General features: G+C 32.9%; 1 protein-coding gene across 1 annotated transcript; it reads left to right on the top strand.

Moving 5' to 3' along the window:
* The first annotated feature begins 440 nt into the window (after positions 1-440).
* LOC106056619 (NF-kappa-B-activating protein-like) lies at positions 441-13,764 on the top strand. The gene is made up of 10 exons (XM_056012848.1): positions 441-595; positions 5,801-6,265; positions 7,067-7,177; positions 7,579-7,650; positions 9,000-9,094; positions 9,786-9,840; positions 10,872-10,984; positions 12,542-12,626; positions 13,124-13,273; positions 13,503-13,764. The coding sequence occupies exons 2-10, from the start codon at positions 5,823-5,825 to the stop codon at positions 13,663-13,665; spliced, it is 1,287 nt and encodes a 428-aa protein (XP_055868823.1). The 5' UTR covers positions 441-595; positions 5,801-5,822; the 3' UTR covers positions 13,666-13,764.
* Positions 13,765-14,726: the final 962 nt, after the last annotated feature.

Raw genomic sequence — 14,726 nt, 5'->3', positions numbered from 1 at the left:
TTCACTAATTATAGGAAGAGAGTATTCTAGGGTAGAAAAAACGCTTGAAAGAATGAAAGATAAGAATGTAATGAAGATTAATTACACATAGACACACACTAATATATATATATATATATATATATATATATATATATATATAAATTGCGGAGAGGTTTAAAATCCCCCCCCAACACACACACCGAAAAAATATGACATGACATTAGTGGGCCGGTTTATATGGTAATGCCCGGGCCGATTTTGATACCCAGTCCGCCCCTGGAAGACATCATAAAAGATTGGACAGGCATGTCATGAAAGAAATTCTAACCAAGGCAAAAGGCAGAGAGGATTGGAGAAGACGGTCACCAGATCTTGTATGGTTCAACAGAAAAAGGGATATATAATTCGAGTCTAGGTGATGTTGAATGCTACCCTAATGCATAATGTGAATGTTTTAAGTAACTACAGTCCTGCATGTACGATTTGATTACGTTTGATTCTGAATAACTTTTTCCAAGTTTACTTCCTGTTGACATTCGTTGTTTCTAAAACTCCATTGAAGATGCTTCTTGATAAACAGATCTAGATAGATCTAACTAAGTAGATCTAATAGGTAAATAGGCTATATAAATAATATATTTTTATATCCACTAATCTAGATTGACTAGATCTATAGATTCTTTAATAATCTGTATAGACTAGACTGTTTTAGAATAATTAGATCTAGGAGACATAGGTATCTGGTCACCTAAACTTAAACTATTTAAATTAATGTTTATTATAATATTATTAATATTAGTATTATTATTACAAAGTAACAAATAACTATTACTGTATTACCTTTGACTTTGTTTTTGGAGGCTTTTCTCAGTTTTGAGTTTAGTAAAGTTTCTGCCACTCAGCCCACTCACTGCCCACTGCATGATTACTGCATCACATATCATGACATATGAATCGATTATAAATTAAAATTATAATGATATTGAAGTTATTCTAATTCTTAAAATTAAAAATATAAGAAAACCTGACCGGATTCTACGACACATATATTATAACGTATAGTCTATAGTATCTACTCTGAGTAGAGTACTCATTCATCATAATCTAGATTGACTAGATCTAGAATCTAGATTATAATTAATAAATTATTCTAGTAATCTAGATAGATCATAGTAGATCTAGACTAGATCTAGTCTAAATTAGTAGATCTAAATTAAAATGTCTAAGCCCAAAATCTGGTCTAAGTCAGTGTAACTGTAAGTCACTATGACTAGACACTAGGCGACACTAGTGACGCAACTGCAGAAAACTAACACCCTGGCCTAAGACAGTAGGGCCTACACTACTACACTGTCTACATGGTTCGATGCGCTCCTAAAATCTCCTAAAAAATAAAAAGTCTCCTAAAATTCTCCTAAAAATTACCAGAATTCTCCTAAAATTGTGTCCACTCTCCTAAAATTTTACCCAATTACAGACCTGCCTACCGTTACGCAAAATGCGTATTCGTTACGCAAAATCTCCCAAAAATGACCATCAGTACGCAAATACGCATTTAACCCGTCGCGTTACGCATTTCGTATCCTTTTTTTTCCCCCTCTCTTGACTAGCTTACGAGCGATCTAAGCCGTCCTGTTGGGGGGGGACAGAAAAGGTGGGGGAACACATTGTGTCCAGATCTATACGTTGATTGGTTCTTAAAAGCAATTAGATTTAGTCTAGAAATGAAGAACGCGAGAGTGAGGGAGTGGCAGTTTGGTACCAGGTTGGTACCTCTTAGTTAGCTGATACACCAACATGATTTTTTTTTTGTAGGTTCATTAGTAGAAATTAATTATGTTGAATCCCTGATTCCTGTATTCATTTGTATAGAAAAAATATCGAAGTTTTATCGATTCAAAACACATTGAGTGACATTGTAGATATCTAGTCTAGATCTAGATCTGGATTCTAGATCTAGAATCTAGATAACTCATTTTACAGGAATAGATCTAGCTGCTAGCTAGACTCAACTAGCTAGACATTACGTTATGTCATGATTCTCTACATTACTCTACAATCTAGATTTAGATCCAATTTAGTTGTAGTATGATTTAGATTGATCTAGATCAGTGATTCCCAAAGTGGTCTATATAGACCCCCAGGGGTCTACGAAGGCTTCCAAGGGGTCTACGAAAGTGAAAAAAAGAATTGGGGGTCTATGACATGTAAATGTTGGTCCACGAGAGTGGATTTCATTTGAGAAGGTTGTGATTTTAATTTTGATTTCACATCAATGAAATAATAATCTATAACTTCTCATAGTTAATCCTCTAATTTTGAATCCTATTATTCCAACGGTAGACTACTGTACATTTTAATACCTTGTGTAAATTACTTATTTTAGCCTACAGTTAACTAATATTTAGTATGGCCGAATCTAAATATAAAATGTAGACAGTAGTGCAATTTTGTTTTAAATTTGGCTTTTTCCTTGTTGAACTTATATTGCCTCTGAGTATTTTATGTAACAAAGTTTATGTAATGAGTAGTAATGACACTATAAAACCACCCTAAGCTGGAGAATCCTTTGAGACGATGCCACCCTGATAACATGTATTAAGATTTGAAATACTTTTAAACAGTCAATGATAAAGTTGAGAAAAGACTAAAAATCGACAAACTCTCTGCTTTCACATCAAAAAGAGAAGATAATGGTTTGCAAGTGTCTTAAAGTATCTTTTACTTGTGAAATTTGGAAAACATCACCCAATAAGCGAGAAAAAGAGAATGATTTTGCCAGCAGCTGAAGTTTTAAAAACTATTTTGTACACAAACCTTCATCTAATATTATTAAAGAATTCAACTAAGCAATAACACAGTTAAAAGGCCAATTGATGAAATGAATAGTGACATTGAAAGCTTCTAATGTAATTATTTGCAAACGACTTATTTCTTTATACAAGTGGACGAACCAACTCTAATGAAGCATATGTTCATAAATCCAAGAAAAACTTCTTTTGGTGAAAACGGATAACCGCGTATCAATATTTGATGTTTGAAGAACTACTTTAATGAGAAAGCAATCAAGTATAATATCAACAGCAACCTTTCATGGTTGAGTCCTACTGTGGATAGTGTACCTGGATTGTTAGTAATACCGTGGGTAATCCATCGAAAGTTAAAGATCTGAGTGGTGGATTGCATGAACATCTTTAATTCGTTAGCACCGCAGTTGACCGAAGCAACTTTTACAGGTTTAATACACAAATCAAAGCTCAAATGTGTTCAGAAAATGAGGATAACTTTTACCCGTTCCTTCTTCACACTAAAGTTTGTTGGTTGTCAAAAAGCTTTTGTTAGACATTTTTTTTTCTTTTTGACACTGTATCGGAGTTCTCGGATGTTTAAGATCTCATTTTAAAATGAAATGTAATCGAGAGGAAATCGGACATCGCCTATTGACCAGACTTGTTTCATACATTCTGTGAGATTGTTAATTGACATAATGTGATTTTTTTTTTTTTCAGTCTCACATTACTAAGTTAGAAATCAGTGAAAAATACATTTGAAGTTCATGAATCAGAGAATTGCAATATTAGCAAAGCAGGGGGTCTACCGAATATCGGAAAACATTGCAAGGGGTCTACGAGCCAAAAAAGTTTGGGAACCACTGATCTAGATTGATAACATCTACTACCATCTAGTCTAGAATGTATAGATCTAGACTAGATTCTTAGTATAGAATAGATCAAGGATGAAGGTAGGCCTACGAAAGTTTGGAGTAGACCTACGTTTGTAGCGGATCCACGGCATGGGTAACACTCTTGAGCCCAGATCTAGAGTAGATTATATTCATTGTTTAGACATAGATCCAGATAGATATCATCTCTATTGTCATATTGATCTAGATTTAGATTGTAGATCTAATCATGACATCTAGATCTAATATATATATATGACAAAATAGTGGATCGCGCAAGTGTTACGCAATACGCATTTTGACCATCAGCGTTACGCATTTGGACTTTTTTTGGTAGGCAGGTCTGCAATTAGCCAATATTTTTTTTTAAATATAATTTTGCTTATTTCTTGCTAAAAATGTGTGTGTGGGAAAAGAACAGTGACAGTGTAACAGGCATTCTGATCGCTTGATGTTACAGGCTGGCTGTGTTAATGAGCTGACCATTGACGCGTCTACACCGCCTTTCACCTACTTGTGAAGTTGTCCTCGTGATTGAAGATAGCCTTTGCACAAGCAAGCATTTCACCTGGCATTATTTGCTGAAGGCAGTTTCCTTCCATTGTTATAACTGAAGATGCGCTAGATCTAGTCTGTAGTGACTATTGTCTATAATTGGAGCAATTACCAGCCTAACATGTAGGCTACACCCCTCCAGGCCCTCCTTCACCTAAAATCTTCTTGTAACAGTAAGAGTGACTTCATGTGGAAAGTCTGTAAATAATCTATCTTGAAATAGTATCTAGATCTAGAATCTAGATTTAGATCTATGTTAGATTAAATAAAGATAATTCGCACCTAACCTGGAAACTCTGTGAATTTTAGTCAATTTAATGATCTCGATAATCTAATGTCTAGATTACTCTAGAAATACGAAATTTTCTAGATTTACACTAAATCACTAGAATATGGTGAAGAAAATTCGCACACAGCCTTGAAAAGCCCGCAAATTTTAGTGGCTAAGATCTAGACTCTAGATTTACGATAGATGCAGTGAAGATAATTCTCACACAGTCATGGAAAGTTTGCAAATTTTAGTGACTTTGATCTAGAGTGTAGATTTATGGTAGATTCAGTGAAGATAATTCACACACAGCCATGAAAAGTCCCTGAATTTGATGACTTAGATCTACACTCTAGATTTACGGTACATTCAGTGTAGATAATTCGAACATAGCCGTGAAAAGTCCGCGAATTTTGGTGACTTAGATCAAGAGTCTAGACCTAGGCCTACTGTAGATTTAACAATATTTCACAGCTGTGAAAAGTCTGTAAAAGTTATTTTGGTCGTAAAAGCCAGAGAAACTACATAGTTGAAAAAGAAATTGTTCTTGAAAAAAAAACGCTAATAGGTCTAATACCCCCCTTCCAATCCAAAAGGCATTATTTAGTAAGCAAATGTCAACTAAACATACTAATAGACTCTGTTAATAAAAGAATAAAACACTACTTAAATGCACACCATGACTTTAGTATCTATACTCTATAAGATACACATAGGAACTAAAAATTTTAAAAAAAATGGAATAGCAACCATTTGTAATGTTCTTTAATAAATCTTTGAAAAAAAAAATGGTTGAGTTTTTGGGATGACAGTCAAGTTGTTACTTGATTAAAAGATAACTTTCATTACATTTTCTGTGGATATACCACAGCGATGATGTTGTTCATGTTCTGGGTGGAATGTTGGCAAGATATTTATTTCCAAAATTAATTTAACATATATTGATTTGATAAAACTGCATATTTGTGTGTATGTATTGTACAAACGGGTGGGACACACACACACACACAAACATAGTCTAGTCAATTCTAGTCGCTAGTAGTTGTTAGTAGGCTTGACTCAGTTTAGAGTCAATGACCAGTCAAGATAAAAGGGTTCAATACACAGTCTGGAATATAATCCAAGTGAAGAATGTCTTCAAATATTTGGTTTAGGTTGTCACTGAATAGTTCTTAAAAGACATATTAAACAGTAGTGAGGGGCAAATAGATTATTACTACAATGAGACCTTGGTTTATTGTTTTTATACTTTTATTTTGAACATGTACTAATATTTCAGTTTAATAAAATTAAGAAACATTTTCTTTTTATAGGTATTGCATTTTTTAGGACAAGATGCCACATTCGTCAGAAGATTCTGATAGTATAACCTCAAGTGATAGTGAACATGAAAAGAAATATGTTCATAATCACTCTCGTGTTGATAAGCTTAACAAAGCTTTATCCAAGGAGATTAAAAACGTAAGGTCCAATGGTAGACATCATAATAAGCACAAGTCAAGAACTCCAGAAATTAAAAGACATCACTCCCGTTCATCTTCCCCTGACCATAAGAAAAGAAGGCATCACTCTTCCTCAGAGTCAGACTCTGACTCTAAAGAAAAAATTAAAAACAAAAACACATATTATGAAAATGGTCTTTCAAGATCTGCACACATTAACAGACATAGAAACCACAATAGGGATTCACCTGAGATTGACAGGCATAAACATCGTCACAGACCAAGATCAACATCACCAGATAATCATTCAAAGAGATATGGTGAAAATAATGCAAGGTATTAATAACTTAACAAAATTTGATATTGTTAGTTAAAATATATGTGTTTAATCTATTCCTAAATTTGATATTAGTAGTCAAAATAATTATTTTTTATCTATTCAAAATTTGATTTTAGTAGTCAAAATAATTATGTTTGATCTATTCTAAATTTGATATTAGTTGTCAAAATAATAATGTTTGATCCTTTCTTCTGTATTCACAAATCTACAACAACTTGTTTTGAGATAAATATGGAATTTTCATATTTAGAAATTTAGTAAAAATATAGTCTAAATTCTATGAAGTATTGGTTTTCTGTGGTGTTGAGATGACATAATGGTCACCTGAATTTACAGGGATAAGTGGCTGACTTAAAGCACATGGCTTCTAAATTGAAGGTCTAAAGCTCATAAACTGTTGAAGATTGGGTAAAAAGTCCACCTTTTTGAGTACTTGACATTTGGTCAGGATAGTAAAAAATGTCCTGCTATTGCACTAACCATGCCAACTGTTGGCATATTTCGCATTTGCATTCAATTTAACAGTAAAAACTTTCAAATTATCAATTTGTTTAAAACCTCAATATAATATTGCTGAATTCTAGCATTATTACAAAAATCTATTGTTTTATCGTTTTGACTGTAGCTAATCTTTGTTGTTCATTGTTGACTGCTTTCATAGCTAGGAACATATTTTTGTATTAATCACACAAGTTCCTTAATGACTCGTTTAAAAAAAAAAAAGAACATAATATATTTTTAAAAAATTTAATTTCAATTTTTGTTGTCATTATCTATCTTTAAATAAATTATTCCAGGCACCACAGTCATCATAACAGAGATGATAATGATGATACAGTACATTTTAAACGACCTGCTTCTGGTGGAATGAACCGTCATCAGGAGGAAGACACTGCTATGATGGACAGGTGTAGTGATTTAATTACTTTTTAGCAGCCCCTAAAAGGAGGAGATAAATATTTAGGAAACTGTATAGAAAAAAATGAATAAGTTCCTAAATAAAAAAAAGTGTTGGTGAACATATGGCAATTACATAATAATGAAGCATTGAAAATAATGAAATTCACTTTTATATAGAATGAAAATGTTAAGTAGTTGAAACATTTTAATTTGTCTTTACTGGCTGCCCATTAGCTCTAATTGGTATTAAAGTTAAATGCTAATTGTTTTGATACTGTAAGCTCTTTCTAAAGATATAAAGCATGAAAATCCTCAAAGTTTTGTATAATAGCTTGACTTTATATTCACCTTGTAAATTATGTATTCATTTTAAAGTAGTCAATATTTTTACTGTATTTTATAATTTCAGGAGGAGAGAAGAGCGTGAAAGAATTGGTGCTTGTGGGATACCAGAAATTTGGGCAAGGTCACCCTCTCCAGGGTAAAGTAAATGTTTACTATTTGACTGAAAATATTGTTACTACATTATAATAGATGAATAATAACAGATTTTCCTCAAGATAAAAGAAAGATTGTACTATTTTATTTGGCTATGAAGGGTCAACTGTCAACATTGCCTTATCTGTTGCAGATGTTGACTAATGCAATGTTGTCTCAAGATTTGCATTTTTCATTCGGTCTAAAATGCTTATGCTGCAGTCCTTGTAAAGCTCCATCTGTCTCTTTCTAAAGACAGCAGCAGATAAAAATATGTTTCAGCAGAGCAAATAGAACTCAGGACCTCTTGGCCAGCTGGCCTGCTGTCTATCTATGAAAAGCAAACCTGCTTATGGCTTAGACATGGAGCCTACTAATGGATGATCATGGTTATATACTGTACAGTACAAGAAATTATTCTGCTCTTATCTCTTTTTTTTATCTCATCTCAGGATGATTTCTATTTAGCACTTATTTCTTTGAAATCTTGTGACCTGTATGACAGGGTGGCTTAGATTCAAAAGACAAGAGAACAGTGCTGGTAAAAGAAAAGCGTCAGAGAAAAAAAAAGCAAGGCCACTGACACTAGCTCCAGCTGGAATAACCTGCCCAGTGTGCAGCTGAACATTCTGGGCTCACTTTAAAAAAAAAATTATTCCTAGAACAATTAACTTAGTGATAAGAATTCTATTGTTTCCTTTATGTGTAAATAATATTTCTTGTGGTCAAACAGATACTAATGCATAGTCATACAACAGTATTTAAAGCATAAACCATAATATGAATGTAAGCATGAGAGCCAGTTATTTGCTCCATCATTGCTCCTTTATCAAACTCAATTGTTTTCATATGACTGATACATTAGTCTCCTCTAGAAAACTTACAATTTCTACACAATATGAGAGGATGGGGATGGTCGGTAACTGAGTGGTAAAGTGCTTGACTTCTGAACCATGGGTCCTGGGTTCGAATCTCAGTGAAGAATGGATCTATAGGGCGCCTCTGAGTTTACCCAGCTCTAGTGGGTACCTGACATTAGTTGGGGAAAAGTAAAAGTGGTTTGTCGTTTGTGCTGGCCACATGACATCCTTATTAACCTTTGGCCAATGAAACAGATGACCTTTACATCATCTGCCTTATAGATCACAAGGTCTGAAAGGGGAAATTCACTTTTTACTTTCAATGATACGATGGTCATCTCTAGATCTGCATTGATATCAATAAAAGATTATGTTTTTACAATAAGGATTTGGCTGGACTAGAAAACTTAGAAGTGACTGAGCTAAGAGACACTTGTCCTTTATGTTATTTTATTTCAAATATCCTTTTTTTTAATTTCTTTTTTTTTTTCAGATGTCAGTCTGATGATGAAGGGGAGGGGGAGAAAAAGAAAGGAAAGAAAAAAAAGAAAAAGAAAGATGGTAGTGATGAGGATGAGAGTGACACAGGTGAGAAAAAAGTCCACTAGCAGTTATGTTCTTTTTTTTAGTTGCAGTTTCTTGAGTTAGATATTGTCTCTTTTTTTCAATCTACATCCATCAACATGCAGTTCCAAGTAGCATACAAGGCATCAGCTAGTGAAGTTCATTTCAATCTGTTCTGACTATGATTTCAGTTCCTTAGAATACTTTTCTATCAATTCTTACTCCTTTGGCCTCTCACTCATTCTACTACACTGTGGTGCCGCACTCATTGCAGTTGTCATTAAGTCTGCCCTGTTTCTGTATGTCCCAGCCCTCTCTATCTTTTGTGTTTGAGCATTATGTCTGGTAGAATTTCAACCCTTCTTTGCAGTTCATTGTTTGAGAGAGCAATTATCCAAATATATTCTCAATATTTGTAGCTAACACTACTTTTGGAGATCCTTTGGAGCACATTAGTTTTGAGCATTGATCATATGAAGGCCAGACCTTATCTGTACATATCCAATTTTTTAACATCATGATGCTTTTCCCTCATCGCATGCTTCCTCTACTGAAACATTTAGATTATATTATTACTTTCATTTGTTTTTAAGTTTAATTAATATGTTGATGAGCATAGTTGGAAATTCGTTTCAATCTTGTTAGTGGGAAAAGATTATGTTTTATGGGTGTATTAGTGCTGCTTTGTAAATATATTTATATTTTCTTTTGTCAGATACAGAGATAAAAAAAAGTAAAAAAAAGAAGTCTAAAAAAGAAAAAAAGAGAAAGTGAGTCATTTTGTAACAGTTTGTTTCACTTTAATATTTTATGTCTGTATTTATCTAAAGTTAACTATGTTAAAATTGTCAGTGAGTAGAGTGTTTTTTTATCAAGCTTTGTTTCTTTTTTTTTAAAGACCCAAAAAGCACATAAAAAATAATACCTACTTTGAACATTATATACTTTAAAAAGCAAGTATAGGTCCATGTGACACCTGGTTGTCAAACCAAGTGAAGAAGAATCCCAGACTCATGGAGCCTTTTTAACCTTGTCTTTATGCTTTCATATCATCCACTATTGAGCAGATGTTCTGCTAGCAGGTGTGAAACCTAGTGAGGCTTAAGACCTCTTAAAGCATTTCTGTTCTCTGCATCAATCATCTTTTTTCCTGGCTTCAATTTGAAGTATTAGAGCTGGTTGATAGATTGGCAACCTTACCAGAAAGCCAAAAGCAGTTGTTAAATGGACTGAACATTTCCTAAATGATATGGTACCAGATTTCATCTACATTTGCCTCCTGTTCCAAGGCATTTCTTGAGGGATTTTCTGCAATGAGTGGACTTTTGGCTTTAGTTTCTCTTAGGCTGCTCACTGTAATTGTTTTGTAATGTTCTATTTTACTGTCAATACATCCAAGTTAAAAAAAAAAAAACTATTGATGTTATTGATTTTTTTTTTTTTTTGCTAGTTATACTTTAAGTATTGTATTTCATAGCAAGAGAACCCTGAAAATCCATTACAGCCCTACTTATTACAATGCATTTAGCTAATTCTTTTAATTTTCAGGGGATGTTTTATTATATTGAACACTTTCAGATATTTTTTGGTTGGCAAATATTTATAGCAGAGAAGTAATGTTTCATGAAAAGTTGAATTAACAATACACACTTTTTGAATTTACTTTGGTGGCCAATTATATTCATCATTGAGAAAATGAAATTCATTTGATAATGTTTTCTAATTTGTCAAGGCAAGAGATTAGTCACATCATAGTCTAATCAATATTTTAAAACTTAAAAACTATTACTTATTTAAACAGGAAATCGAAAAAATCTCGTAAGAAGAAGAAGAAGAAGAAACTGTCAAGTGAATCATCATCAGAGTCTGAAGAAGAAGAAGAAGAAACAGCTGTTTGGATGGAGAAAACTAAAAGTAAAATTAACTCTCTCCTTTAATTTTAGAAAAAAAAATTCTGTAAACCATGGATATAGTTGAAAATCATCCGTCAGCTGTTGGGGCAGGCTAACTTATATACATTGGGTTAGGACTTAATGCTTTCTGATAACTGTTTCTTGTGCTCATGCTAACTCTGGCTTCCTGGCCAATTAGTTTTGTTTAGAAGCCTATATGTCTCAAGAAGATACCAAATGATACTGGATAGCACCCTGGATACAAAAAGGTTTAATTTTCTGCCTCTGAAATAAACAAAATGATCATGTCTCAATTTAAAGACAAAAATAAACAAAAAATTATTTTTAAAAAAGATGTAATCTAGTTTCCATGCCTAATCTCAATTCCATATTGAAAATTGCACCTGTGACGCTAATGTGTGATCTCAATCTATATATAAGCACAGAATACCACTCAGCATATGGATTGCGTAAAATTTTGTACAGGTTCCTATTACCTCTTAGGTGTTCGCTAAGACAGTGTTTTGACATATTTGCAGCCTGAACACTTAATTGGTGAAAAAATGCAAGCTATTAAACCTTTGTATTTTATTTCAATATTCTTTGCATAAAGGTTAATTAGAAAAAGCACAAAAATAGGACTTACATATTTTTAAAGCATATTTTCTTTCTTTTTCATAAAGTTAGCTTATTTTTAATTTACTTTATGTCATTTTTTATTTTTATTTCTGCTGCCTTTTAGTAAAGAACAATTGTAATGATTTCCCCTGTGTTTGTGTGTAGATAAAAAAGTAAAGTAAAGTTCCCCTTTCAGACCTTGTGGTATAGGGCAGATGATGTAAAGGTCATCTGTTTCTGTGGCCTACGGTTAACAACGGTGTCATGTGGCCAGCACAACGACCAACCGCCTTTACTTTTCCCTAACTAATGTCAGGTACCCATTAGAGCTGGGTGGACTCAGAGGCGCCCGAAGATCCCAAGATTAAAAATCCCAGTCTTCCCCAGGATTCGAACCCCGGTTCGGAAGACAAGTGCTTTACCACTCAGTCACGGCGCTTCTTGTTTGTAGATAAGACTACTATACTCTGTAGCACTGTCTTTTCTCCACATACAAAAGGGGTTAAAAAAAAAATCGATAACAATTAAAAGTGGGAGTTGGGTGGGGGGGGGGGGGAGGATCCTTCAGAAAGGCTACATAGAGTATATTAAATATTTAGATAGTTAGATGAAAAGCCGAAAAAAAGTCAGAGATGGTACTGGTACGTAGAACTTTTTTGTTGAGAGCATGGGGTAGATGGGGAAAGTTCAAGTGATACTTTCATGTATGGCCAAAAAGTATGTGAAAACGGATCATTCCAATATAAGTCAAAAGTCTATGTCAGAGAACATAATGGTTAAAAAAAAAAAAAAAAAAGGAGGTTTTAGAGATAGAGAGAAAGAAGGAAAGAGAGCAGGCTATTCTAATTCAATGTAACAGATATTAGAAATTGGCAGCTAAAAAGTATGCTAGGCGGATCATTGAAGTGTATTTGTAACTTGTAAGAACCAATGGTTCAAATGTTTCTGTCCTTGTTTCCAGCTTCAGATATGGCTAGTAGGAAGGATGGAGATGATTCTTTTGGACCTGTTCCATTCGTTGAGACCAACACCCTCACAGAGCGAGAGTAAGTTGATCATATATACTGTATAATTGTGATAATGCACATAAATCACTTCGGAACTTAACTAAGCTTATGTTTAGCTTATCATCCAAATAATGGGAACAAGGTTTCTGAACTCTCTATCAAATTTTAATGAAGGATAATACTTAGGTTTCTATTTCATTTTCAAAATGATATTTTTATAAAGAATAGTTAAAAGTACATTTATTCATTTTGATTTTTCTGATAAAACTTCAGTGATACAATTTTCTGCCTTTATAATTTTCTCTTACTTTCTCCATTTAAGATTTGCTGTCATCAATTTTAGATTGTTCTGTGAACTGTGTATTAATAAATATTATATTTTCTGCACTGTAGTATCACCCATGGATCATCATCATATAGTCTATAATTTTTTTCTTCTATATTCTTCCTAGTAAATTTTAATACCAGTAATTCTCAGGATCCAAACATTTACATATTTAAATTTGAATTCACTTTCTTCACATGTTACTCAACAGTTTTGGTCGAGCCTTGCTTCCTGGTGAAGGTGCTGCCATGGCAGCTTACATTGCAGAGGGCAAAAGGATACCTCGTCGTGGTGAGATTGGTTTAACTTCTAATGAAATTGAATCATTTGAACAAGTAGGCTACGTTATGAGTGGTAGCAGGTATGTTATTCAACCATTTTATTTTTGGTTTAGAATTTTTTAAATTTTGGCTCTAGTTCTTAATCGTATGGCTTTCACTTATATAGAACATGTGTCTCTAGAAGATCCCCTTTTCGTTTTGAAAGTAATGTAATATGTTTTTAAGGTGGTGGGGCTAGTTACACAAACTACACTTCTTATAGACTACCTGATTTATCATTTATTCAGTAAGAAAGCTTTTTTTTTTCAGACATCGTCGTATGGAAGCTGTACGTCTCAGAAAAGAAAACCAGATTTACAGTGCTGACGAAAAGAGGGCCCTGGCTACATTCAACCATGAAGAGAGAAGCAAGCGAGAGGCTAAAATTTTGTCGCAGTTTAGATCGATGGTTCATGAGAAACTGAAGCACTAAAAATGTTGTCAATGTTTTGTATTGATATGTGATTGTGTTAGTCAAACATTTCTCCATGAACATAAATGAAATACATTCTGTGAAACTAGCTATTCAGAATATTGTTTGAACTTCATCTATCTTGATCATTAATTGTGTCTTTTTTGTTTTGTTTTTTGTGACTTTGGCATATTTGGGAAATTTCCCTTTTAACCAGTAAAAAACCATTATCATTAATGTGAAATTTCTTGCGTTTTATTTTACAAATCCATACTAATTGCAATACATAGGTTTTTGATATTAACACTAAACTAAAATTTGGTCCAAGTGTGAATGATATAAAGTACTATTTACATTTGACTGAAATGAAACATTGTGCTACATGGCAGTATTAATTATTGTTTCTAAATCTGGTCAAGAATATATACATAGTGAGAGTTTTAATTTATAGCCATAGGTTCAAAGAAATTGGCTTAACTAGTTTATTTTTCAACATACTTTTTCTCTTTTAAAGTATAACATTTTTAAATATATGTAAACGAAATTCCATTAAGTTTTGAAGATTTATATCTACTTTTCTCCCTTCTTTAACAAAAAAATTATAGCCTTTTTTGTTATTAAGAAAATGTTTTTTTTATAACTTAATATATTTCTTCTTCAGCTACAACATTTGTATTAAAACATTATTCCATTACTTTCCTATTTAGACATTAGATTTGGAAAATGTGTTAATGTCAATTCTGTCCTGTGTCTAAAAGAGTTTGTCAAATGTTCTTGTGTTATAAGCAATCAACATTTGTTGGCACCTTATCTTATATATTACAGATGTTATGTCAGAATATAACATAATTACCTACGCAGTTCATGTGTCAATCTTGTCTAATTAATGACTTTTAACGACATTTAAGAAAAAAAAAAAACAAGGAAAAATTACCTACTGCACTAAATACCGGTTCTTAAAGACTAAATAAAATATACACCATTAACTAGGTCATGGTGTTTCCCAAACTTTGTCCGTAACAAAGTATATACAATATTTAGTATTTTAACTGAACACTTTTTTTTGGTTAAGCTTTTTTCTG

This window comes from Biomphalaria glabrata, chromosome 15 (assembly GCF_947242115.1).
Source record: "Biomphalaria glabrata chromosome 15, xgBioGlab47.1, whole genome shotgun sequence".
Lineage (NCBI taxonomy): Eukaryota > Metazoa > Mollusca > Gastropoda > Planorbidae > Biomphalaria > Biomphalaria glabrata.
The sequence above is the reverse complement of the archived record's forward strand: the minus strand, read 5'-3'. Positions and strand labels throughout refer to the sequence as shown.